At 51.2% G+C, this 24,251-nt stretch overlaps 1 protein-coding gene across 2 annotated transcripts in view; it reads left to right on the plus strand.

Annotated features, from left to right (window-relative positions):
* acsf3 (acyl-CoA synthetase family member 3) overlaps positions 1-24,251 on the plus strand; it is a 245,584-nt gene that overhangs the window by 126,956 nt on the left and 94,377 nt on the right. For both annotated transcript variants that reach the window (XM_085991957.1, XM_085991958.1), the window contains exon 6: positions 5,647-5,759. In XM_085991957.1, the coding sequence (XP_085848083.1) occupies positions 5,647-5,759 (113 nt within the window). The remainder of the gene's footprint in view (positions 1-5,646; positions 5,760-24,251) is intronic.

Consider the following 24,251-nt stretch of genomic DNA (forward strand, 5'->3'; position numbering starts at 1 on the left):
ATAGTTGGGCACCCACTGAGCATAGTACGAGAAAAACCCTAGGCATCTCTTCAGTGCTTTTTGGCAGTGGGGGAGGGGGAGCTCCATAAGGGGGCGCATCCTGTCGGGGTCGGGGCCGATGACTCCGTTCTCCACTACACAGCCAAGAATGGCAAGGCGCTTGGTACGAAACATACATTTGTCCTTGTTGTATGTTAGGTTCAGCCGCTGGGCCGTACGGAGGAATTTCTCTAGATTAACATCATGGTCCTGCTGGTCGCGGCCGCAGATGGTGACGTTGTCTAGATAGGGGAAAGTGGCCTGGAGCGCGTTCTGGTCGACCATCCGGTCCATCTCCCGTTGGAAGACTGAAACCCCGTTGGTGACGCCGAAGGGAACTCTGAGGAAGTGGTAGAGACGACCGTCAGCTTCAAAAGCTGTGTACTGGCGGTCCTCAGCCCTGATGGGGAGCTGGTGGTATGCCGACTTCAGATCAATCGTCGAGAACACCCGGTATTGTGCTATCTGATTGACCATGTCAGATATGCGGGGGAGTGGGTATGCATCTAGCTGGGTGTAGCGATTGATCGTCTGGCTGTAGTCAATAACTAGGCGCTGTTTTTCGCCAGTCTTCACTACCACCACTTGTGCTCGCCATGGGCTGGTGCTACTTTCAATAATCCCTTCCTTCAGGAGTCTTGCTACCTCGGATTTAATGAAGCTCCTATCCCCGGCACTGTAACGCCTGCTTTTGGTAGCGATGGGCTTACAGTCGCGGGTGAGGTTAGCGAACAAGGAGGGGGGGGGGGGACTTTAAGGGTGGAGAGGCTGCAAATGGTGCGCGGCGGGCGATTTAAAAGCTGCTGGCTGCAGACTGTGAGTGGGGGGAGGGGTCCGTCGTACGCTAATGTGACACTCTTAAGGTGGCACTGAAAATCCAACCCCAGTAGAACGGCAGCGCAAAGATGGGGCAGGACCAGGAGTTTAAAATTTTTGTTTTCTGTGCCCCTTACTGAAAGGGTCACTACACAGTAGCCACCGACGTCCGCTGACTGGACTTTGGAAGCCAAAGAGATCCGATGTCGCGTCGGCAGGACCGGGAGAGAGTAACTCCGCACCGTGTCGGGGTGGATAAAGCTTTCCGTGCTCCCGCTGTCAAAAAGGCATGTAGTGGCGCGGCCGTTTACCGTAATGTCCATCATGGACCTGGACAGTTGATGAGGGAGAGATTGGTCCAGCGGCACGGAGGCCAGCGTATGGTCGAGCGAGTCGATGTGGTCGTCAGATGAGGCGGTGGTTGAGTCCGGGTCCCCCGTGGTTGAAGTTGGAGACGTCCGAGATGGTGGACAAAATGGCGGCGCCCATGGTCCCGATCCCCACGCGGCTGGGGGAGCCCAAGATGGCGGACAAGATGGCTGCCCCCACGGTTCGCACGCGGCGCTGCTGGCGTTAGCGGTTTTACCTTTGCAGGCGCTGACATAGTGTCCTTTCTTCCCGCAGCCGGAGCAGGTAGCGTTTCTCGCCGGGCAGCGTGCTCTGGGGTGTTTTGCCTGGCCACAAAAATAACATTTCTGTGCCTTGGACATCGCAGCAGCAGTTGAAGGTGGCGGTCCCATGACCCAAGGTTGTGGCGTCCACGTTGCGGAGCGGTTAGGGGAGAAGGCGTCCATATTCCTGTGGGCCGCGTCGAGCGAGAGCGCGAGGGACACTGCCTTTCTCAGGTCCATTTCTCCCTTTTCCAACAGTCTCTGCCGGGAGTAGTCGGACCTTAGACCCGCAACGAAAGCATCTCGGATCAGTCCCTCCGTGTGTGCTGCGGCTGATACTTCTTTGCAATCGCAGTCTCGGCCGAGTATCCGTAGTGCCCGTAGGAAGCCCTCCACCGATTCCCCGGGCTGCTGTCTGCGGGATCTTAAGAGGTGCCGGGCATAGACCGTATTTACCGGGCGTGCATATTGCCCTTTTAGCAGACCGATAGCCGCCGCGTTGTGAGGGTGCCAGTCAGTTCCTTTTTGTAACCTCTAGATGGCACCTTCACTTGTTTGTTCCTTTGTTAATTGTCCTAGTCTCCGGTGTTAATTGTTCCTAACCCTCTCTTTTTATTCAACCAAAAACAAGTTCACAAATAAACTGACAAGAAACCAATAACCCATTTAAATAACCCTCCACCAATCAAATTATTGTTCTTAACCCTGTGTTAGTTTTTAAACAGCCTGTTAGCTGTTTATGGGTGGCACCTGGTTTTCTTGGTATATAAGTTCTGTTGTTGTTTCACTCAGTGCTCAGTCCTCACTAGGGTGAACCAGGGAGTTAGTCTTGACAATGTTCCTTGTCTTGACTAGGTGCTCTGTGTGACTAGCCTTTGCTCTATGGCAGCTTGCCTTCACAAGCTGGCTGCCATAGTTCTCTCGAGCTATGTATCTAAGTCTGTGTTCTAGTTCTCTCGAGCTATGTACCTAAGTTTGTGTTCTAGTTCTCTCGAGCTATGTATCTAAGTCTGTGTTCTTGTCTCTGGATATAAGATGTATTTAAGTCTGTTGTTCTGTTAAGTTGCTTGTCTTGGTAAGGTGCTGTTTGGACTAGCGTGTTGCTATGTGGGAGCCGTTGGGATCTTGTCTTGAGCTTTGCATTGATAAGCCGATTACCCTTGGGGTAGCTTGTCTGGAGTTTAGCCTCGGCAAGCCAGTTGCCCCTTGTGGTAGCTTGTCGCAAGCTCAGTATAGACAAGTGGGCTTCCTCATGGAAGCTGTCCTGAGTTCCTATCTTGACTAGCTGTTTTGTAACTTGTCTCTAGTTTTTATGTTTCTGTCTCGAGTTCTCTTGTCTCTAGTTCTTATGTATATTGCTGTGTTAATCTAGTTATGTGTGAATCTAGTAAAGTTCAAACAAAGTACTGTATATTTGTCTCTTGTTTGGTTTCTGCACTTGGGTCCAGAACCTACTTCGCCCGGAGAGCACGGCCTCGTATTTATACGGCCCCGTGGCTCCCCAACCCTGACACGCGTAGGTCGTCGCGTCCTGGATTATTGTACAAACTTGGTGGCTCACCTTTGAGGCCAGGATTTCCAACTTGTTTTCGTCCAGGGTCACAGTTGAGGCTTGCAGGTAGGCCTCGAAGCAACGCAGCCAATGCGCAAATTTGGTAGCCGAACCCGCTTCTTGGGGGTCTAGGTCCAGGCATGTTGGTCTGAGGGCTCGCAGCAGCTCCTGCTGCTCAGCGTTTGGTGCAGCAGCCTGCTGTTCAGCGTTTGTCGACATTTTGTTTTTGCTAATAAAATTGATGCGCTATCAATTACTCATAAAAGACGGAGAGTTAGGAGAGTAACTAAAGGCTTTTATTAGCAAAGAACAGAGCATGCCTCTCGTGGTTGACTGGGTTCCAAGAAGGCAGGGGGCTGCAGGTCAATCACCTTTATACCTGGGCCTGTGGGTGGAGCCAGCCGAGACCTGTTGAGGCATGCATAGGTACAACAGTGTGCAGCAACAACAACAACAACTGGTTTACCACAGTTGGCAAGCTGTTTATATACGGGAGATCCCGGCTGAGCTTGACCCTGTCCTTGCCTGACATCCATACACGCATTCTCCAGCAGGACCCACTGGCTGGTGCCTCCCTCCCTCCTTCAGTGGCACTGGGGCCGATTGAAGTGTGCAGCTACAATGTCCGGCCGAGATCAGCTAACGCCACAGACCAGGAAGCCATCTGGTCTGTCGGACTTGGACATATGCTGCCTTGACCAGCTGCGCCCTTGTGGAGCTGCTGGGGATTTTTACTCTAAATAAATGACCCACAAGGCCATCAGAAGAACGCAGAGAGCTGTGGTCATCATCCTTCCCTGGTATGTGCGCTGTCTCAGAATTTGTTCTGACTCCGTGGCACATTGTGCTGGAGGTGTGAGACTACAATCTTGTCAAACAGAGGCCCAGCTCATTCTGTTATATTACATTCACATGCTGGGGGAAAATGGCTGCTTCTTGACTAGTAGGAACGAGACAAACAGAACGGAGATAAATTTATCTCAACAGGATGCTGCTGATGACTCCCCTTCTCCAGGTGGAGACCAGCCTCCCAGCCCTGACAGGCAGCTCCTGGCTGAGACTGCTCCTAGAATCCCATTGGCAATTGGCCCCGTTTAGATCGCAAGATTGATGCAGGTTCCTCCTCCTGAAGATGCAGTGATGTGCTTGCAGCCGTTAATTGTTTAAAGGCTTTATTGAGGTCCTTGAATCCAGTGGTGCTCTGCATGTTCGTTAACTCCGGTTTATTTTTCTTGTTTTTATTACCTCCTATCACCTTGGTAGCAGCAACGATCAAAGATAAATTATTCATGTGTTGTGCACGCCTCACTGGACCCATTCGGTTCTTTTAATTTGGGTTTTAGATGGTTTTCTGACTAGGGTTTGCTAATAGGCCGTACAGAGAAGACTCATTGTGCTGTTGACAGCCCGGGTGCTCGAGGTCCCAAAGTCTTGCCTGTAGATCCCTCCGAGGTGCTACCACCCAAAACAGCATTAAACGTATCCTGCAGGAGCCAGTCCAGCAATTAAATACATTAACAAGTAGTGACAGCTCATCAAACTGCTATCAGGCAGATGAGGAGCTTAATCCAGGGTCCACTACTGTATGGGTAGAATCAGCCACAACAACTTGCATGTATATAGCGCCTTTATAACATAATAAAATGTCCCAAGGTGCTTCACAGGAGCGTAATCAGACAGAACTTGACACAGAGCCAAAGAAGGAGAGATTAGGAATGCCACCCACTCAGTTTCCAGATGTAAATTTCTTTCACCACACCTGGCCCAGGCTCCTCAGTACAGAACCGCAATCTTCATTCTGCACAAAGCTGCCTTCTTCCTCGCACTAGTGCTCAGTTTAATAGTGTAAAGTCAACAAGCTGTTTTCTTGCAGCTTCAGTTGGAGTTTGTGATGTGCAAGTCTCTGATAAGGTTTGAAAGGAGTGATTGTAGTCACTGAATTAACACTTGACTAAAACACCCTCCCTTCTGGGTGTAAGAGGCTGAGATTTGGTATTTTCCTGCAGGACTCCTATGAAGTGAGATTGTCACTCATTAATCAGCCCTGCTTTTAACTGGACTGTACAAGGATGCAGATGATATGAGAGGCTGCAAATGGAGAAATATGCAATAAAAAATCAAACTCTGCAACTTATTGTATTGGCTTGTGACAAGATCAGCTCAAGCTGCACTGATGTAACCTGTGACAACATCAGTTGTGGCACTTCCTTCACACTTCTCCATGTGGGCTGTTTCTGGGTCTGGGCAAGTCTGCTACTCTGATAATGGCTGTGACCTAGTTAGCTGAGTGCTTCAATAATACAGACACAACAATTGAGATCAGGCAGAAAATCTGCCAAACCCTGACTAAACATTGATGTATTAGAGCAGATGGTGTTGTCAGGTGTCTAACCAGGCCAGTTCAGAGGAGGAATGCTGGAGGAGAAGTGTTCTCACCTATTGAATCTGGGGAGGGGTATTTACAGGGGGTTTCTCACCTATTGAATCTGGGGAGGGGTATTTACAGGGGGTTTCTCACCTATTGAATCTGGGGAGGGGTATTTACAGGGGGTATCTCACCTATTGTATCACGGGAGGGATATTTACAGGGGAGTTCTCTATATTACTGAATGTTTGTTTTGTATCTAGGGGCTGTTGGGAACCCACTGCCAGGAGTGGAGGTGCGCATTGCAATGGAAAACTCCACAAGGAACCATTCTTCCTACACTGTCATTGCTGAGGGGAACAGTAGAGAGACTAAGGTAAGGGCAGCATGAGCTCGCAGTCAGGCTGTGGGCTGCACACATGGTGTAAAGAGGCTAATATATACGGTCACTTGTCCAATGTTGTCAGAGCCATTTTCATCTTGTGGTTAATTTCATTGGATAGTTCTAACTAGTATTCAGAGCTGTGCGTGTGCAGAGTCAGTGTGTCTGTTGGTGCGTGATTCTGTGCAGTGTATCTGTCAGTGACTGGATATGGTACTTGGTTCTGTTATGGTGCATTTACATAGAATTACATCGAGTCTACAGCACAGAAACAGGCCATTTGGCACAACTGGTCTATGCCCACATTTGTGCTCCACATGACTGGTTCGGTTATGGTGTATTTGGCAGTGAGTGATTCGGTTATGGTATATTTGGCAGTGAGTGATTCGGTTATGGTATATTTGGCGGTGAGTGGTTCAGTTATGGTGTATTTGCAGTGACTGGTTCGGTTATGGTGTATTTGGCGGTGACTGGTTCGGTTATGGTGTATTTGCAGTGACTGGTTCTGTTATGGTGTATTTGCAGTGACTGGTTCGGTTATGGTGTATTTGCAGTGACTGGTTCTGTTATGGTGTATTTGCAGTGACTGGTTCGGTTATGGTGTATTTGGCGGTGAGTGGTTCGGTTATGGTGTATTTGCAGTGACTGGTTCGGTTATGGTGTATTTGGCAGTGACTGGTTCTGTTATAGTGTATTTGGCAGTGACTGGTCCTGTTATGGTGTATTTGCAGTGACTGGTTCGGGTATGGTGTATTTGCAGTGACTGGTCCTGTTATGGTGTATTTGCAGTGACTGGTTCGGTTATGGTGTATTTGCAGTGACTGGTTCGGTTATGGTGTATTTGCAGTGACTGGTTCGGTTATGGTGTATTTGGCAGTGACTGGTTCGGTTATGGTGTATTTGCAGTGACTGGTTCGGTTATGGTGTATTTGGCGGTGACTGGTTCGGTTATGGTGTATTTGCAGTGACTGGTTCGGGTATGGTGTATTTGCAGTGACTGGTCCTGTTATGGTGTATTTGGCGGTGACTGGTTCGGTTATGGTGTATTTGCAGTGACTGGTTCGGTTATGGTGTATTTGCAGTGACTGGTTCTGTTATGGTGTATTTGCAGTGACTGGTTCGGTTATGGTGTATTTGCAGTGACTGGTTCTGTTATGGTGTATTTGCAGTGACTGGTTCGGTTATGGTGTATTTGGCGGTGAGTGGTTCGGTTATGGTGTATTTGCAGTGACTGGTTCGGTTATGGTGTATTTGGCAGTGACTGGTTCTGTTATAGTGTATTTGGCAGTGACTGGTTCTGTTATGGTGTATTTAGCAGTGACTGGTCCTGTTATGGTGTATTTGCAGTGACTGGTTCGGTTATGGTGTATTTGCAGTGACTGGTTCGGTTATGGTGTATTTGCAGTGACTGGTTCGGTTATGGTGTATTTGGCAGTGACTGGTTCGGTTATGGTGTATTTGCAGTGACTGGTTCGGTTATGGTGTATTTGGCGGTGACTGGTTCGGTTATGGTGTATTTGCAGTGACTGGTTCGGGTATGGTGTATTTGCAGTGACTGGTCCTGTTATGGTGTATTTGGCGGTGACTGGTTCGGTTATGGTGTATTTGCAGTGACTGGTTCGGTTATGGTGTATTTGCAGTGACTGGTTCGGTTATGGTGTATTTGGTGGTGACTGGTTCTGTTATGGTGTATTTGGCGGTGACTGGTTCGGTTATGGTGTATTTGCAGTGACTGGTTCTGTTATGGTGTATTTGCAGTGACTGGTTCGGTTATGGTGTATTTGCAGTGACTGGTTCGGTTATGGTGTATTTGCAGTGACTGGTTCGGTTATGGTGTATTTGCAGTGACTGGTTCGGGTATGGTGTATTTGCAGTGACTGGTCCTGTTATGGTGTATTTGGCGGTGACTGGTTCGGTTATGGTGTATTTGCAGTGACTGGTTCGGTTATGGTGTATTTGCAGTGACTGGTTCGGTTATGGTGTATTTGGTGGTGACTGGTTCTGTTATGGTGTATTTGGCGGTGACTGGTTCGGTTATGGTGTATTTGCAGTGACTGGTTCTGTTATGGTGTATTTGCAGTGACTGGTTCGGTTATGGTGTATTTGCAGTGACTGGTTCGGTTATGGTGTATTTGCAGTGACTGGTTCGGTTATGGTGTATTTGGCGGTGACTGGTTCGGTTATGGTGTATTTGCAGTGACTGGTCCTGTTATGGTGTATTTGGCGGTGACTGGTTCGGTTATGGTGTATTTGCAGTGACTGGTTCGGTTATGGTGTATTTGCAGTGACTGGTTCGGTTATGGTGTATTTGCAGTGACTGGTTCGGTTATGGTGTATTTGGCGGTGACTGGTTCGGTTATGGTGTATTTGCAGTGACTGGTCCTGTTATGGTGTATTTGGCGGTGACTGGTTCGGTTATGGTGTATTTGCAGTGACTGGTTCGGGTATGGTGTATTTGCAGTGACTGGTCCTGTTATGGTGTATTTGGCGGTGACTGGTTCGGTTATGGTGTATTTGGCAGTGACTGGTTCGGTTATGGTGTATTTGGCGGTGAGTGGTTCGGTTATGGTGTATTTGCAGTGACTGGTTCTGTTATGGTGTATTTGCCGTGACTGGTTTGGTTATGGTGTATTTGCAGTGACTGGTTCGGTTATGGTGTATTTGGCGGTGACTGGTTCGGTTATGGTGTATTTGCAGTGACTGGTCCTGTTATGGTGTATTTGGCGGTGAGTGGTTCGGTTATGGTGTATTTGGCGGTGAGTGGTTCGGTTATGGTGTATTTGCAGTGACTGGTTCTGTTATGGTGTATTTGCAGTGACTGGTCCTGTTATGGTGTATTTGGCGGTGACTGGTTCTGTTATGGTGTATTTGGCGGTGACTGGTTCGGTTATGGTGTATTTGCAGCGACTGGTTCGGTTATGGTGTATTTGCAGCGACTGGTTCGGTTATGGTGTATTTGCAGTGACTGGTTCGGTTATGGTGTATTTGCAGTGACTGGTTCGGTTATGGTGTATTTGGCAGTGACGGTTCTGTTATGGTGTATTTGCAGTGACTGGTTCGGTTATGGTGTATTTGCAGTGACTGGTTCTGTTATGGTGTATTTGGCAGTGACTGGTTCTGTTATGGTGTATTTGGCGGTGAGTGGTTCGGTTATGGTGTTTTTGGCAGTCTCTGGTTACAGTGGTACCACAGTCTGTGTACCTCAATGCACTAAGGCCAGACCCAATACTGTGGCACAATCTTTAAAAAGCTGTGTTGTTGATATGAACTGTGACGTCAGTGCGATCTTATCTAAACCGGAATACAAACTAACCCAAATGATAATGAAGATTAGAGTTGAATTCCCTTTTAAACTCTACATTGGCTGGTTAATCTGGCAGCAAGGAGGATGGGCTCTCAGGCTTGCCAAGCAGCGGGTACCCTCTGGCATTTGCCCCAGGAGCTGTGGAGAAGGTTGGGACACAATCCAGATGTTTATCTTTGTTACAGCTGCAGCTGGAGGGGAGCCAGAGGTGCTGGAGGGGCAAATGTTGAGCTTGTTATCATCAAATAATAAATCAGGCAAAGAAAGAGGCTGTGTGACTGGACTCTGCAAGGTGTGTGATCACACATTAGAGATTCATATTCAACTGTGTAGTTAATATTAAACTAGAATGATATTAAATTACTGGGCTATTTTAAATGACTGATAATAAATTAGCACCACATTAATATTACATTTCTGTGATATTAATGTTAACCAATGCTATAATAAATCAATATGATATGATTAAACTAGTGGGATAGTAATACTTAATCAGTCTGATACTGTAACTGGACAGAGCTGAGAGTGTCCCAGTCCATGCCAGGTTAGTGAGTGGAGCTGAGAGTGACCCAGTCCATGCCAGGTTAGTGAGTGGAGCTGAGAGTGACCCAGTCCATGCCAGGTTAGTGAGTGGAGCTGAGAGTGACCCAGTCCAGGCCAGGTTAGTGAGTGGAGCTGAGTGTGACCCAGTCCATGCCAGGTTAGTGAGTGGAGCTGAGAGTGACCCAGTCCAGGCCAGGTTAGTGGGTGGAGCTGAGAGTGACCCAGTCCATGCCAGGTTAGTGGGTGGAGCTGAGTGTGACCCAGTCCAGGCCAGGTTAGTGGGTGGAGCTGAGTGTGACCCAGTCCATGCCAGGTTAGTGGGTGGAGCTGAGAGTGACCCAGTCCATGCCAGGTTAGTGGGTGGAGCTGAGAGTGTCCCAGTCCATGCCAGGTTAGTGGGTGTGTGGTAAACCACTGTTTGTATTCCTGTTTGTCCTGTTTGTATTCCACTGTGTACATGCCTGGACATGCCTCGGCTGACTCCTCCCACAGGTCCTAGTATAAAGGTGACTGCTCCCCAGCCCTTGGTATCCTGGACCGGTCGACCACTCGAGGCAGACCTCCATTCTGTTGTTAATTAAAGCCTTTGGTTACTCTTCTAACTCTCAGTCTTTTATGAGTAATTGATAGCGCATCAATTTTATTAACAACATTTTTATAATGGAGAAGATCCTCACACCAGCATGCCTGGACTTAGATCATCGGGAGGCGGACTCATCCACCAAGTTTACTCACTGGCTTAAGTGTTTCGAAAAATTCCTGACCGCCTCCGAAGCAATCAAATCGGACGAGGACAAACTGGATGTCCTGACCTCCAAAGTGAACCACCGAGTGTACTCGGTCATCCAAGACGCGACCTCGTACGCGGATGCTATCAAGCTCCTCAAGGACCAGTACACGCGCCCAGTGAACGAAGTGTACGCCAGGCACCTCCTGGGGAGTCGTAAACAACAACCTGGGGAATCGACCGTGGAATACCTTCAGGCACTGTCTGTGCTTGGCCGGGCCTGTGGTTGTAAGGATGTAAAGGCCGCCGTGTACACAGAGGAACTTATCCGGGACGCTTTTGTAGCGGGCCACAGATCCAATTACACACGACAGCGACTGTTGGAGCAGAGTAACCTCGACCTCAACAAGGCCTCTGAACTCGCACTATCGTTGGATGCAGCCTACCAGGGCATGGATGCCTACTCCTCTGCACCGTGGACGCCGCGGGGAATGACAGCCTGGGACACGGTAGGACCGCCTCATAGCGCCGTGCCACCCCAGCCACACCCCAACAACGGCCCAACTACCGCAGCAGTGTCCCAAGGCCAGACAGCAGTGCCCCAAGGCCAGAAATGCTACTTCTGTGGCCAGGCAAAACACCCCAGAGCGCGCTGCCCGGCGAAAAACGCGATCTGCTCGGGCTGCGGGAAGAAGGGACACTACGCTAGCGTCTGCAGGGCCAAAGCCACCCCGAACCCCAGCAGCGCCGCGTGTGGGCCATGCGGGCCGCCATTTTGGACCTCCCCGGCCGTGTGCGAATCACCGGTACAGCAGCCATTTTGGACGCCTCCAGCCACATGGGGATCATGGACGCCGCCATCTTGGACGACAGCCGGGACGCAGCAGGCCCCCGACACCGCCTCATCTGATACCCGCAGCGACACACCGACCCCTACGCTGGCATCCGTTACACTGGACCAAGCGAGACCGCACCAACTGGCCAGTTCCACAATGGACATTAAGGTAAATGGTCACGATACAATCTGCCTTTTTGACTCCGGGAGCACGGAGAGCTTCATCCACCCCGACACGGTGCGGCGTTGCTCTCTCCCAGTCCTGCCTGCGCAACAGCGGATTTCTATGGCCTCCGAGTCCCAGTCGGCGGACATCGGCGGCTACTGCGTGGTGACACTCGTAGTAGACGGGACCGTGTACGATCATTTTAAACTTCTGGTCCTGCCTGACCTCTGCGCTGCCGTCCTGCTGGGGTTAGATTTTCAGTGCCACCTTAAAAGTGTTACGATGGCGTACGGTGGACCCCTACCCCCACTCACAGTCCGCAGCCAGCAGCTTCCAAATTGCCCGCCGCGCACCAGGTGCAACCTCTCCACACTCAGAGTCACCCCCCCACCACTGTTTGCTAACCTCACCCCCGACTGTAAGCCCATCGCCACAAAGAGCAGGCGATACAGTGCCGGGGACAGGGTTTTCATTAAAACCGAAGTGGAGCGGCTCCTGAAAGAAGGGATTATTGAGGGCAGCACCAGCCCCTGGCGAGCCCAGGTTGTGGTCGTTAAGACCAGCGAGAAGCAGCGCCTGGTCATCGACTACAGCCAGACAATAAATCGCTACACCCTGCTGGACGCCTACCCACTCCCCCGTATAGCTGATATGGTCAACCAGATCGCGCAGTACCGCGTCTTCTCGACCATTGACCTGAAATCAGCGTACCACCAGCTCCCCATCCGCCCTGAGGACCGCCAGTACACTGCCTTTGAGGCAAACGGCCGCCTCTATCACTTCCTTAGGGTTCCCTTTGGCGTCACCAACGGGGTCTCCGTCTTCCAAAGGGAGATGGACCGGATGGTAGATCAAAATGCGTTGCAGGCCACTTTCCCATATCTGGACAATGTGACCATCTGCGGCCGTGACTTGCAGGACCATGACGCAAACCTCGAAAAATTCCTCCGCACCGCCCAACTCCTAAACCTGACATATAACAAGGAGAAGTGCATATTCCGCACAAACCGCCTCGCCATCCTTGGCTGTGTTGTGGAACACGGAGTCATCGGCCCCGACCCCGACCGGATGCGTCCCCTTATGGAACTTCCACTGCCCCACTGCCTCAAGGCCCTGAAGAGGTGCCTAGGGTTTTTCTCCTATTACGCCCAGTGGGTCCCCTACTATGCGGACAAGGCCCGTCCGCTGATCAAGTCCACCTCTTTTCCCTTGACGGCAGAGGCCCGCTTAGCCTTCCACCGTATCAAGGAGGACATTGCCAAAGCCACCATGCACGCAGTGGACGAATCCATCCCCTTCCAGGTGGAAAGCGACGCGTCCGACTTTGCCCTGGCCGCTACCCTCAATCAGGCGGGGAGACCCGTGGCCTTCTTTTCACGAACCCTCCAAGGCCCGGAGACCAGACACTCCGCTGTTGAGAAGGAGGCCCAGGCGATTGTGGAGGCTGTGCGTCATTGGAGGCACTACCTGGCCGGAAAACGATTTACCCTGCTCACTGACCAGCGTTCAGTTGCTTTTATGTTTAACAACAAGCAGAGGGGCAAAATCAAAAATGACAAGATCTTGAGGTGGAGAATCGAACTTTCCACCTACAACTACGAGATCTTGTACCGGCCCGGGAAGCTAAATGAACCCCCGGATGCGCTATCGCGTGGCACCTGCGCCAGCGGGCAGATCGATAGACTACGGGTCCTCCACAATGACCTCTGCCACCCGGGGGTCACCAGGTTCTTCCACCTCATCAAGGCCCGCAACCTGCCTTACTCTATTGAGGAGGTCAGGACCATGACCAGGAACTGCCAAGTCTGCGCTGAGTGCAAACCACACTTTTATAGACCAGACAGGGCCCACCTGATAAAAGCCACTCGCCCCTTCGAGCGCCTGAGCGTTGATTTTAAAGGGCCTCTCCCCTCCTCCGACCGCAATGTGTACTTCCTCAATATTATTGATGAGTACTCCCATTTCCCGTTCGCCTTCCCCTGCCCGGACATGACCAGTGCCACGGTCATTAAATGTCTGAACAACCTCTTCACCCTGTTCGGCTTCCCCAGCTATATCCATAGCGACCGGGGCTCATCGTTTATGAGCGACGAACTCCGTCAGTACCTGCTAACTAGGGGTATTGCCACAAGCAGGACCACCAGTTACAACCCCCGGGGGAACGGACAGGTGGAAAGAGAAAATGCGACAGTTTGGAAGGCCGTCCTGCTAGCCTTAAAGTCTAGGGGCCTTCCAACCTCCCGCTGGCAGGATGTGCTCCCCGATGCGCTCCACTCTATTCGGTCACTGCTCTGCACTGCCACTAACGCCACCCCTCATGAGAAAATGTTCATCTTCCCAAGGAAGTCCACATCAGGGACATCGCTACCGCCATGGCTGACGTCCCCAGGGCCGGTCCTACTGAGAAGACACGTGAGGACCCATAAAACGGACCCCCTGGTCGAGAGGGTCGACCTCCTCCACGCCAACCCCCAGTATGCTTACATCGCATACCCGGACGGGCGGGAGGACACAGTCTCCATAAGAGACCTTGCACCCTCGGGGACCACAGTAACCCACTACCCACTACCACCCCCCCCCACGATCCGATATCCAGCCCCAGCAGACGGCAGGCCTGGGCCCCGCGACCCGCTCGACATCTACGAGGACGACACGCCTGTGCCACAGCCTACGCTGGACTCGACGCCGGAAGCTTCACTACCCCTGCCGTCGCCACGCCGATCACAGCGGCAGACAAGACCTCCGGAGAGACTCCAATACACTAACTTTTAGTACACTTCGCCCCGCCGGACTCAATTTTGAACAAGGGGTGAATGTGGTAAACCACTGTTTGTATTCCTGTTTGTCCTGTTTGTATTCCACTGTGTACATGCCTGGACATGCCTCGGCTGACTCCTCCCACAGGTCCTAGTATAAAGGTGACTGCTCCCCAGCCCTTGGTATCCTGGACCGGTCGACCACTCGAGGCAGACCTCCATTCTGTTGTTAATAAAAGCCTTTGGTTACTCTTCCAACTCTCAGTCTTTTATGAGTAATTGATAGCGCATCAGGGTGGAGCTGAGTGTGACCCAGTCCAGGCCAGGTTAGTGGGTGGAGCTGAGAGTGACCCAGTCCAGGCCAGGTTAGTGAGTGGAGCTGAGAGTGTCCCAGTCCATGCCAGGTTAGTGGGTGGAGCTGAGAGTGACCCAGTCCATGCCAGGTTAGTGGGTGGAGCTGAGAGTGACCCAGTCCATGCCAGGTTAGTGGGTGGAGCTGAGAGTGACCCAGCCCAGGCCAGGTTAGTGGGTGGAGCTGAGAGTGACCCAGTCCATGCCAGGTTAGTGGGTGGAGCTGAGAGTGACCCAGTCCATGCCAGGTTAGTGGGTGGAGCTGAGTGTGACCCAGTCCATGCCAGGTTAGTGAGTGGAGCTGAGAGTGACCCAGTCCAGGCCAGGTTAGTGAGTGGAGCTGAGAGTGACCCAGTCCGTGCCAGGTTAGTGGGTGGAGCTGAGTGTGACCCAGTCCAGGCCAGGTTAGTGGGTGGAGCTGAGTGTGACCCAGTCCAGGCCAGGTTAGTGGGTGGAGCTGAGTGTGACCCAGTCCAGGCCAGGTTAGTGAGTGGAGCTGAGTGTGACCCAGTCCATGCCAGGTTAGTGAGTGGAGCTGAGAGTGACCCAGTCCAGGCCAGGTTAGTGAGTGGAGCTGAGAGTGACCCAGTCCATGCCAGGTTAGTGGGTGGAGCTGAGAGTGACCCAGTCCATGCCAGGTTAGTGAGTGGAGCTGAGTGTGTCCCAGTCCATGCCAGGTTAGTGAGTGGAGCTGAGAGTGACCCAGTCCAGGCCAGGTTAGTGAGTGGAGCTGAGAGTGACCCAGTCCATGCCAGGTTAGTGGGTGGAGCTGAGTGTGTCCCAGTCCATGCCAGGTTAGTGGGTGGAGCTGAGTGTGTCCCAGTCCATGCCAGGTTAGTGGGTGGAGCTGAGAGTGACCCAGTCCATGCCAGGTTAGTGGGTGGAGCTGAGAGTGACCCAGTCCAGGCCAGGTTAGTGAGTGGAGCTGAGTGTGACCCAGTCCAGGCCAGGTTAGTGAGTGGAGCTGAGAGTGACCCAGTCCAGGCCAGGTTAGTGGGTGGAGCTGAGAGTGACCCAGTCCATGCCAGGTTAGTGAGTGGAGCTGAGAGTGACCCAGTCCCGGCCAGGTTAGTGAGTGGAGCTGAGAGTGACCCAGTCCAGGCCAGGTTAGTGAGTGGAGCTGAGAGTGACCCAGTCCATGCCAGGTTAGTGGATGGAGCTGAGAGTGACCCAGCCCAGGCCAGGTTAGTGAGTGGAGCTGAGAGTGTCCCAGTCCAGGCCAGGTTAGTGGGTGGAGCTGAGAGTGACCCAGTCCATGCCAGGTTAGTGGGTGGAGCTGAGAGTGACCCAGTCCATGCCAGGTTAGTGGGTGGAGCTGAGAGTGACCCAGTCCATGCCAGGTTAGTGAGTGGAGCTGAGAGTGTCCCAGTCCATGCCAGGTTAGTGAGTGGAGCTGAGAGTGACCCAGTCCAGGCCAGGTTAGTGGGTGGAGCTGAGAGTGACCCAGTCCATGCCAGGTTAGTGGGTGGAGCTGAGAGTGACCCAGTCCATGCCAGGTTAGTGGGTGGAGCTGAGTGTGACCCAGTCCATGCCAGGTTAGTGGGTGGAGCTGAGAGTGACCCAGTCCATGCCAGGTTAGTGGGTGGAGCTGAGAGTGTCCCAGTCCAGGCCAGGTTAGTGAGTGGAGCTGAGTGTGTCCCAGTCCATGCCAGGTTAGTGGGTGGAGCTGAGAGTGACCCAGTCCAGGCCAGGTTAGTGGGTGGAGCTGAGAGTATAATTGGCTGTAAAGCGCTTTGGGACATCCTGAGGTGGTGAAAGATCCTAATGTATAAGTAAGTCTTGTCTCACAGCCAAACCGGTCATTAATAATGATTCTCATCATCAGTTAAGAGTTTCTGTGCTGTAGTCAGATGCAGGAACCTGACGCTATTTAAACTGAGCAATTTACTTGCTTGGCAAAGCCCAGAGCACACAAGTGGGAATGTGCTACATCAATCCCACACTTGGCACAGTTACAAAGCCATGCCACTGCTTTGTAGATTATGTCATTGTTCTCCCATATGCAAGCTGTCTCTTGGACAGCAAACCTTGTAGCCTCGTTTCCCCGCACCATCTGGCGAGGTACTCGCCCAAACAGCTGTTAGAGCGAAGCAGGAGGAACAGCAAGGCATAGGAGAACAAGAAAGAAAGAATGCGTTCACCAGCCTCATTCCGACTCTCAGCTGTCACTCCAGATGATGACTGTAGAGATTTTGACACCAACACGGATACTGTCCTGTCAGCACCGGGCAAACACCTGCATAGGTCCATACCAGCGCCTCTCGTTCTAGGAGAGAATTGGTGGCAGGAGAGTGACAGGTGTTTTAGTTATTGGTAGAATTTGGGAGAAACCATGAGTTTAGAGACAGACAAACAGGCAGCTTGGGACCGAGTGCCCCAGGTTCAGTGTGTACGGGTGGACCGAGTGCTCCAGGTTCAGTGTGTACGGGGGGACCGAGTGCTCCAGGTTCAGTGTGTACGGGTGGACCGGGTGCTCCAGGTTCAGTGTGTACGGGTGGACCGAGTGCTCCAGGTTCAGTGTGTACGGGTGGACCGGGTGCTCCAGGTTCAGTGTGTACGGGTGGACCGGGTGCTCCAGGTTCAGTGTGTACGGGTGGACCGAGTGCCCCAGGTTCAGTGTGTACGGTCGGACCGAGTGCTCCAGGTTCAGTGTGTACGGGTGGACCGAGTGCTCCAGGTTCAGTGTGTACGGGTGGACCGAGTGCTCCAGGTTCAGTGTGTACGGGTGGACCGAGTGCTCCAGGTTCAGTGTGTACGGGTGGACCGAGTGCTCCAGGTTCAGTGTGTACGGGTGGACCGAGTGCTCCAGGTTCAGTGTGTACGGGTGGACCGAGTGCTCCAGGTTCAGTGTGTACGGGTGGACCGGGAGCTCCAGGTTCAGTGTGTACGGGTGGACCGAGTGCTCCAGGTTCAGTGTGTATGGGCGGACCGAGTACTCCAGGTTCAGTGTGTACGGGCGGACCGAGTGCTCCAGGTTCAGTGTGTACGGGCGGACCGAGTGCTCCAGGTTCAGTGTGTACAGGCGGACCGAGTGCTCCAGGTTCAGTGTGTACGGGTGGACTGAGTGCTCCAGGTTCAGTGTGTACGGGTGGACCGAGTGCTCCAGGTTCAGTGTGTACGGGTGGACCGAGTGCTCCAGGTTCAGTGTGTACGGGTGGACCGGCTGCTCCAGGTTCAGTGTGTACGGGTGGACCGAGTGCTCCAGGTTCAGTGTGTACGGGTGGACCGGGAGCTCCTGGTTCAGTGTGTACGGGTGGCCCGAGTGCTCCAGCTTCAGTGTGTACGGGTGGACCGGGTGCTCCAGGTTCAGTGTGTACGGGCGGACCGAGCGCTCCAGGTTCAGTGTGTACGGGTGGACCGGGAGCTCCAGGTTCAGTGCTGTTGGAGTTTTGCTTAGTGGGAGAGTTCGGATAAATGGGAGGTGAGGGTGTGTTTTTTGCTCTGTTTTATTCCCCACTCCCAGGCTTAGACAGCACTGCGGAGGTGGAGCAGCGAGACGAGTCAACCAAACAGGCTCCACAGACAGTATTCAAGGAGGAGGTTGGTGATCAGCTGGTTGGTTGGTTTTCTTCCTTCTCTTCTCTTTCATACCTTTAAGTTGGTAAGCCCTATTGAATAGTGGTGTGATATTATCATATATATCTGGGCAGGGTCTTCATAACTAATAATAAGAAATTAAATTAATTATATAGAATGGAGCAGGTGATGTGTTACTGTTGCGAGATGTGGGAGCTGGTGAACCCCATTGAGGCTCACGGTGATTACATCTGCGACAAGTGTTTGCTGCTAGAGGAACTCAAGTTCCATGTTATGGAGCTTGAGACTGAGCTTCGGACACTGCGACACATCAGGGAGGGGGAGAAGTTCCTGGACTCTATGTTTCAGGAGATGGTCACACCTTTGAAGTTAATTACTGCAGATGTAGTCCGTGGTCAGGGACAGGACGGTGTGACTACGAGTGAGGAAGGTACAGGGATCCAGGATGTAGTGTTGAAGGAGACGCAGCCCTTGTTCTTGTCCAGCAGGATCGAGGTTCTTACTCCCTGTGAGGGCGGGAGCGGGGACTGCAGGGAGGATGAGCAACCTGGCCACAGCACCGTGGTACAGGGGGCCATTCAAGTGGAGGGAGTAAAACGAAATGTTGTAGTGGTAGGGGATAGTATCATTAGGGGGATAGATAGGGTTCTCTGCAGTCAAGAGCGGGAGTCCCGAAGGCTGTGTTGCCTGCCTGGTGCCAGGGTTAAGGACATCTCTTCTGGGCTGGAAAGAAACTTGGAGTGGGAGGGGGAGGATCCCGTTGTCGTGGTCCATGTTGGTACAAACGACGTAGATAGGACAAGGAAGACGGTTCTGTTAAAGGAGTATGAGCAGCTAGGGGTCAAATTAAAAAACAGAACCTCAAGGGTAATAATCTCTGGGTTATTACCTGAGCCACGAGCGAATTTGGCTAGGATAAATAAAATTAAAGAGTTAAATGCGTGGCTCAAAGACTGGTGTGGGAGAAATGGGTTTTGCTTCTTGGGACACTGGCACCAGTACTGGGACAGGAGGGAGCTGTTCTGTTGGGACGGACTCCACTTGGCCAGTGCTGGGACTAGAGTCCTGGCGAATCATATAACTAGGGCTGTAGAGAGGGCTTTAAACTAATTAGTGGGGGGGAGGTTTCTAGAGAGCAAATAATAGAAATGACAACAGAGAAGGTCATAGACTTAGGTAGCAGTGGGGAAATTAAAAAACAGAATGTGTCAGGAAGGGACAGAAGGTATGGAGTAAAAAGTAAAGTACTAAAAAGGGAAAAAACAGGAACTAAGTGTTACAAAACATATTTGAAAGTTCTTTATCTGAATGCACGTAGCATTCGTAACAAAATGAATGAGTTAACGGCACAAATAATGACATATGGGTATGATCTTGTGGCCATTACAGAAACATGGCTGCAGGGTGACCATGACTGGGAATTAAACATACCAGGTTATTTAACAATCAGGAAGGACAGGCAGGAAGGGAGAGGAGGTGGGGTGGCTATGTTAATAAAGGAAGGAATCACTATAATACAGAGAAATGATATTGGGTCAAAGGAGCAGGATAGTGAAACAGTTTGGGTGGAGATAAGGAATAATAAGGGGAAAAAAACACTAGTGGGTGTAGTCTATAGGCCTCCGAACAGTTGCAACTCTGTTGGACGGAGTATTAATCAGGAAATAGTTGAGGCTTGTAATAAGGGAACAGCTATAATTATGGGGGATTTTAATTATCATATTAACTGGACAAATCAAATTGGGCAGAGCAGCCTTGCGGAAGAGTTCATTGAGTGTATTAGGGATGGGTTTCTTGAGCAGTATGTAACTGAACCGACCAGGGGGCAAGCAACCTTAGATTTGGTCCTGTGTAATGAGACAGGATTAATTAAAAATGTCCTAGTAAAGGATCCCCTTGGAATGAGTGACCATAACATGGTTGAGTTCCATATTCAATTAGAGGGTGAGAAGGTTGGATCTCAAACAAGCGTGCTGAGCTTGAATAAAGGAGACTATGAAGGTATGAGAGCGGAATTAATTAGAGTGGACTGGGAAAATAGATTAAAGGGTAAGACGGTACATGAGCAGTGGTGTACATTTAAGGAGTTATTTTACAACTTCCAAAAAAAATATATTCCACTGAGGAAAAAAGGGTGTAAAAGAAAAGATAGCCATCCATGGCTAAGTAAAGTAATTAAGGATAGTATCCGACTAAAAACAAGGGCATATAAGGTAGCCAAATCTAGTGGGAGGATGGAAGATTGGGAAGTCTTTAAAAGACAGCAAAAAATAACAAAAAGATTGATTAAGAAAGGGAAGATAGATTATGAAAGTAAATTAGCAAAAAATATAAAAACAGACAGTAAAAGTTTCTATAGTTATATAAAAAGAAAAAGGGTGGCTAAAGTAAATGTTGGTCCCTTAGAGGATGAGACCGGGAAATTAATGGTGGGAAACATGGAGATGGCAAAAACACTGAACAATTATTTTGTATCAGTCTTTACAGTAGAGGACACTAAGAATATCCCAACACTGGACAAACAGGGGGCTCTAGGGGGGGAGGAATTAAATACAATTAAAATCACTAAGGAAGTGGTACTTGGTAAAATAATGGGACTCAAGGCGGATAAATCCCCTGGACCTGATGGCTTGCATCCTAGGGTCTTGAGGGAAGTAGCGGTAGGGATTGTGGATGCATTGGTAATAATTTTCCAAAACTCACTGGACTCAGCAAAGGTCCCGGCAGATTGGAAAACTGCTAATGTAACACCCTTATTTAAAAAGGGTAGTAGGCAGAAGGCTGGAAACTATAGACCTGTTAGCCTAACATCTGTGGTTGGTAAAATGTTAGAGTCCATTATTAAGGAGACAGTAACGGGACATTTGGATAAACATAATTTAATAGGACAAACTCAGCATGGTTTCATGAAGGGGAAGTCATGTTTGACAAATTTGCTTGAGTTTTTTGAGGAAGTAACATACAGGGTGGATAAAGGGGAACCAGTGGACGTCGTGTATTTAGACTTCCAAAAGGCATTTGACAAGGTGCCACACAAAAGATTATTGCTCAAGATAAAAAATCACGGGATTGGGGGTAATATTCTGGCGTGGGTGGAGGATTGGCTCTCCAACAGAAAGCAGAGAGTTGGGATAAATGGTTCGTTCTCAGATTGGCAACCAGTAACTAGTGGTGTTCCGCAGGGGTCAGTGCTGGGTCCCCAACTCTTTACAATCTATATTAACGATTTGGAGGAGGGGACCGAGTGTAACATATCAAAGTTTGCAGATGATACAAAGATGGGACGGAAAGTAGTGAGTGAGGAGGACATAAAAAACCTGCAAAGGGACATAGACAGGCTAAGTAAGTGGGCAGAGATTTGGCAGATGGAATACAATACTGGAAAGTGTGAGGTTATGCACTTTGGCAGGAAAAATCATAGAGCAAGTTATTATCTTAATGGCAAGAAACTGGAAAGTACTGTAGTACAAAGGGATCTGGGGGCCCTGGTGCACGAAACACAAAAAGTTAGTATGCAGGTGCAGCAAGTGATCAAGAAGGCCATTGGAATGTTGGCTTTTATTGCTAGGGGAATAGAATATAAAAACAGGGAGGTATTGCTGCAGTTGTACAAGGTATTGGTGAGACCGCACCTGGAATACTGCATACAGTTTTGGTGTCCATACTTAAGAAAAGACATACTTGCTCTCGAGTCAGTACAAAGAAGGTTCACTCGGTTAATCCCGGGGATGAGGGGGTGGTCATATGAGGAGAGGTTGAGTAGATTGGGACTCTACTCATTGGAGTTCAGAAGAATGAGAGGTGATCTTATTGAAACATATAAGATTGTGAAGGGGCTTGATCGGGTGGATGCGGTGAGGATGTTCCCAATGATGGGTGAAACTAGAACTAGGGGGCATAATCTTAAAATAAGGGGCTGCTCTTTCAAAACTGAGATGAGGAGAAACTTCTTCACTCAGAGGGTGGTAGGTTTGTGGAATTTGCTGCCCCAGAAAGCTGTGGAAGCTACATCATTAAATAAATTTAAAACAGAAATAGATAGTTTCCTAGAAGTAAAGGGAATTAAGGGTTACGGGGAGCGGGCAGGAAATTGGACATGAGTCTAGGTTCGGAATGGTCATGGCCCTGTGGGTAGTGTAGTGGGCCCAGGGGCCGTGTAGCCTTGTTCTGCTCCTACTGTGTTCTAATTCTGTTAGATTTCAGGAGATGGTTTTATTCCTGTTCCTGGCTGGGGTGGAGATTGCCTTTACAGAAGGTAAGTACTGTAGAAAATATAGGGACAGAGTGATCTCCTGGAAGAATTTCGATCGCCTAGATGGGTCGGAGAGGAATTTCCCAGATTTTTTTCTCCCAAATTGGCCATTGGGTCGTTATCTGGTTTTTCGCCTCTCCCGGGAGATCACATGGGTTAGGTTGGATGCAGAGTGATAGAAGATTTGAGGTTAGGATCAGATCAGCCATGATGTTATTGAATGGTGGAGCAGGCTCGAGGGGCCGATTGGCCTACTCCTGCTCCTATTTCTTATGTTCTTATGTACGGGTGGACCGAGTGCTCCAGGTTCAGTGTGTACGGGTGGACCGAGTGCTCCAGGTTCAGTGTGTACGGGTGGACCGGGTGCTCCAGGTTCAGTGTGTACGGGTGGACCGAGTGCTCCAGGTTCAGTGTGTACGGGTGGACCCAGTGCTCCAGGTTCAGTGTGTACGGGTGGACCGAGTGCTCCAGGTTCAGTGTGTACGGCGGGACCGATTGCTCCAGGTTCAGTGTGTACGGGTGGACCGGGAGCTCCAGGTTCAGTGTGTACGGGTGGACCGGGAGCTCCAGGTTCAGTGTGTACGGCGGGACCGAGTGCTCCAGGTTCAGTGTGTACGGGTGGACCGAGTGCTCCAGGTTCAGTGTGTACGGGTGGACCGGGTGCTCCAGGTTCAGTGTGTACGGGTGGACCGAGTGCTCCAGGTTCAGTGTGTGCGGGTGGACCGGGAGCTCCAGGTTCAGTGTGTATGGGTGGATCGAGTGCTCCAGGTTCAGTGTGTAAGGGTGGACCGAGTGCTCCAGGTTCAGTGTGTACGGGAGGACCGAGTGCTCCAGGTTCAGTGTGTACGGGTGGACCGGGAGCTCCAGGTTCAGTGTGTACGGGTGGACCGAGTGCTCCAGGTTCAGTGTGTACGGGTGGACCGAGTGCTCCAGGTTCAGTGTGTACGGGGGGACCGAGTGCTCCAGGTTCAGTGTGTACGGTTGGACCGGGAGCTCCAGGTTCAGTGTGTACGGGTGGACCGAGTGCTCCAGGTTCAGTGTGTACGGGTGGACCGAGTGCTCCAGGTTCAGTGTGTACGGGTGGACCGAGTGCTCCAGGTTCAATGTGTACGGGTGGACCGAGTGCTCCAGGTTCAGTGTGTACGGGTGGACCGAGTGCTCCAGGTTCAGTGTGTACGGGTGGACCGGGTGCTCCAGGTTCAGTGTGTACGGGTGGACCGAGTGCTCCAGGTTCAGTGTGTACGGGTGGACCCAGTGCTCCAGGTTCAGTGTGTACGGGTGGACCGAGTGCTCCAGGTTCAGTGTGTACGGGTGGACCGAGTGCTCCAGGTTCAGTGTGTACGGGTGGACCGGGTGCTCCTGGTTCAGTGTGTACGGGTGGACCGAGTGCTCCAGGTTCATTGTGTACGGGTGGACCGGGAGCTCCAGGTTCAGTGTGTGCGGGGGGACCGAGTGCTCCAGGTTCAGTGTGTACGGGTGGACCGAGTGCTCCAGGTTCAGTGTGTACGGGCGGACCGGGAGCTCCAGGTTCAGTGTGTACGGGTGGACCGAGTGCTCCAGGTTCAGTGTGTACGGGTGGACCGGGTGCTCCAGGTTCAGTGTGTACGGGTGGACCGAGTGCTCCAGGTTCAGTGTGTACGGGTGGACCGAGTGCTCCAGGTTCAGTGTGTACGGGTGGACCGAGTGCTCCAGGTTCCGTGTGTACGGGCGGACCGGGAGCTCCAGGTTCAGTGTGTTCGGGTGGACCGGGAGCTCCAGGTTCAGTGTGTACGGGCGGACCGGGAGCTCCAGGCTCAGTGTGTACGGGTGGACCGGGAGCTCCAGGTTCAGTGTGTACGGGTGGACCTAGTGCTCCAGGTTCAGTGTGTACGGGTGGACCGAGTGCTCCAGGTTCAGTGTGTACGGGCGGACCGAGTGCTCCAGGTTCAGTGTGTACGGTTGGACCGAGTGCTCCAGGTTCAGTGTGTACGGGCGGACCGAGTGCTCCAGGTTCAGTGTGTACGGGCGGACCGAGT

This window comes from Somniosus microcephalus, chromosome 6 (assembly GCF_052327205.1).
Source record: "Somniosus microcephalus isolate GS21.2 chromosome 6, FLI_Smic_1.0, whole genome shotgun sequence".
Lineage (NCBI taxonomy): Eukaryota > Metazoa > Chordata > Chondrichthyes > Squaliformes > Somniosidae > Somniosus > Somniosus microcephalus.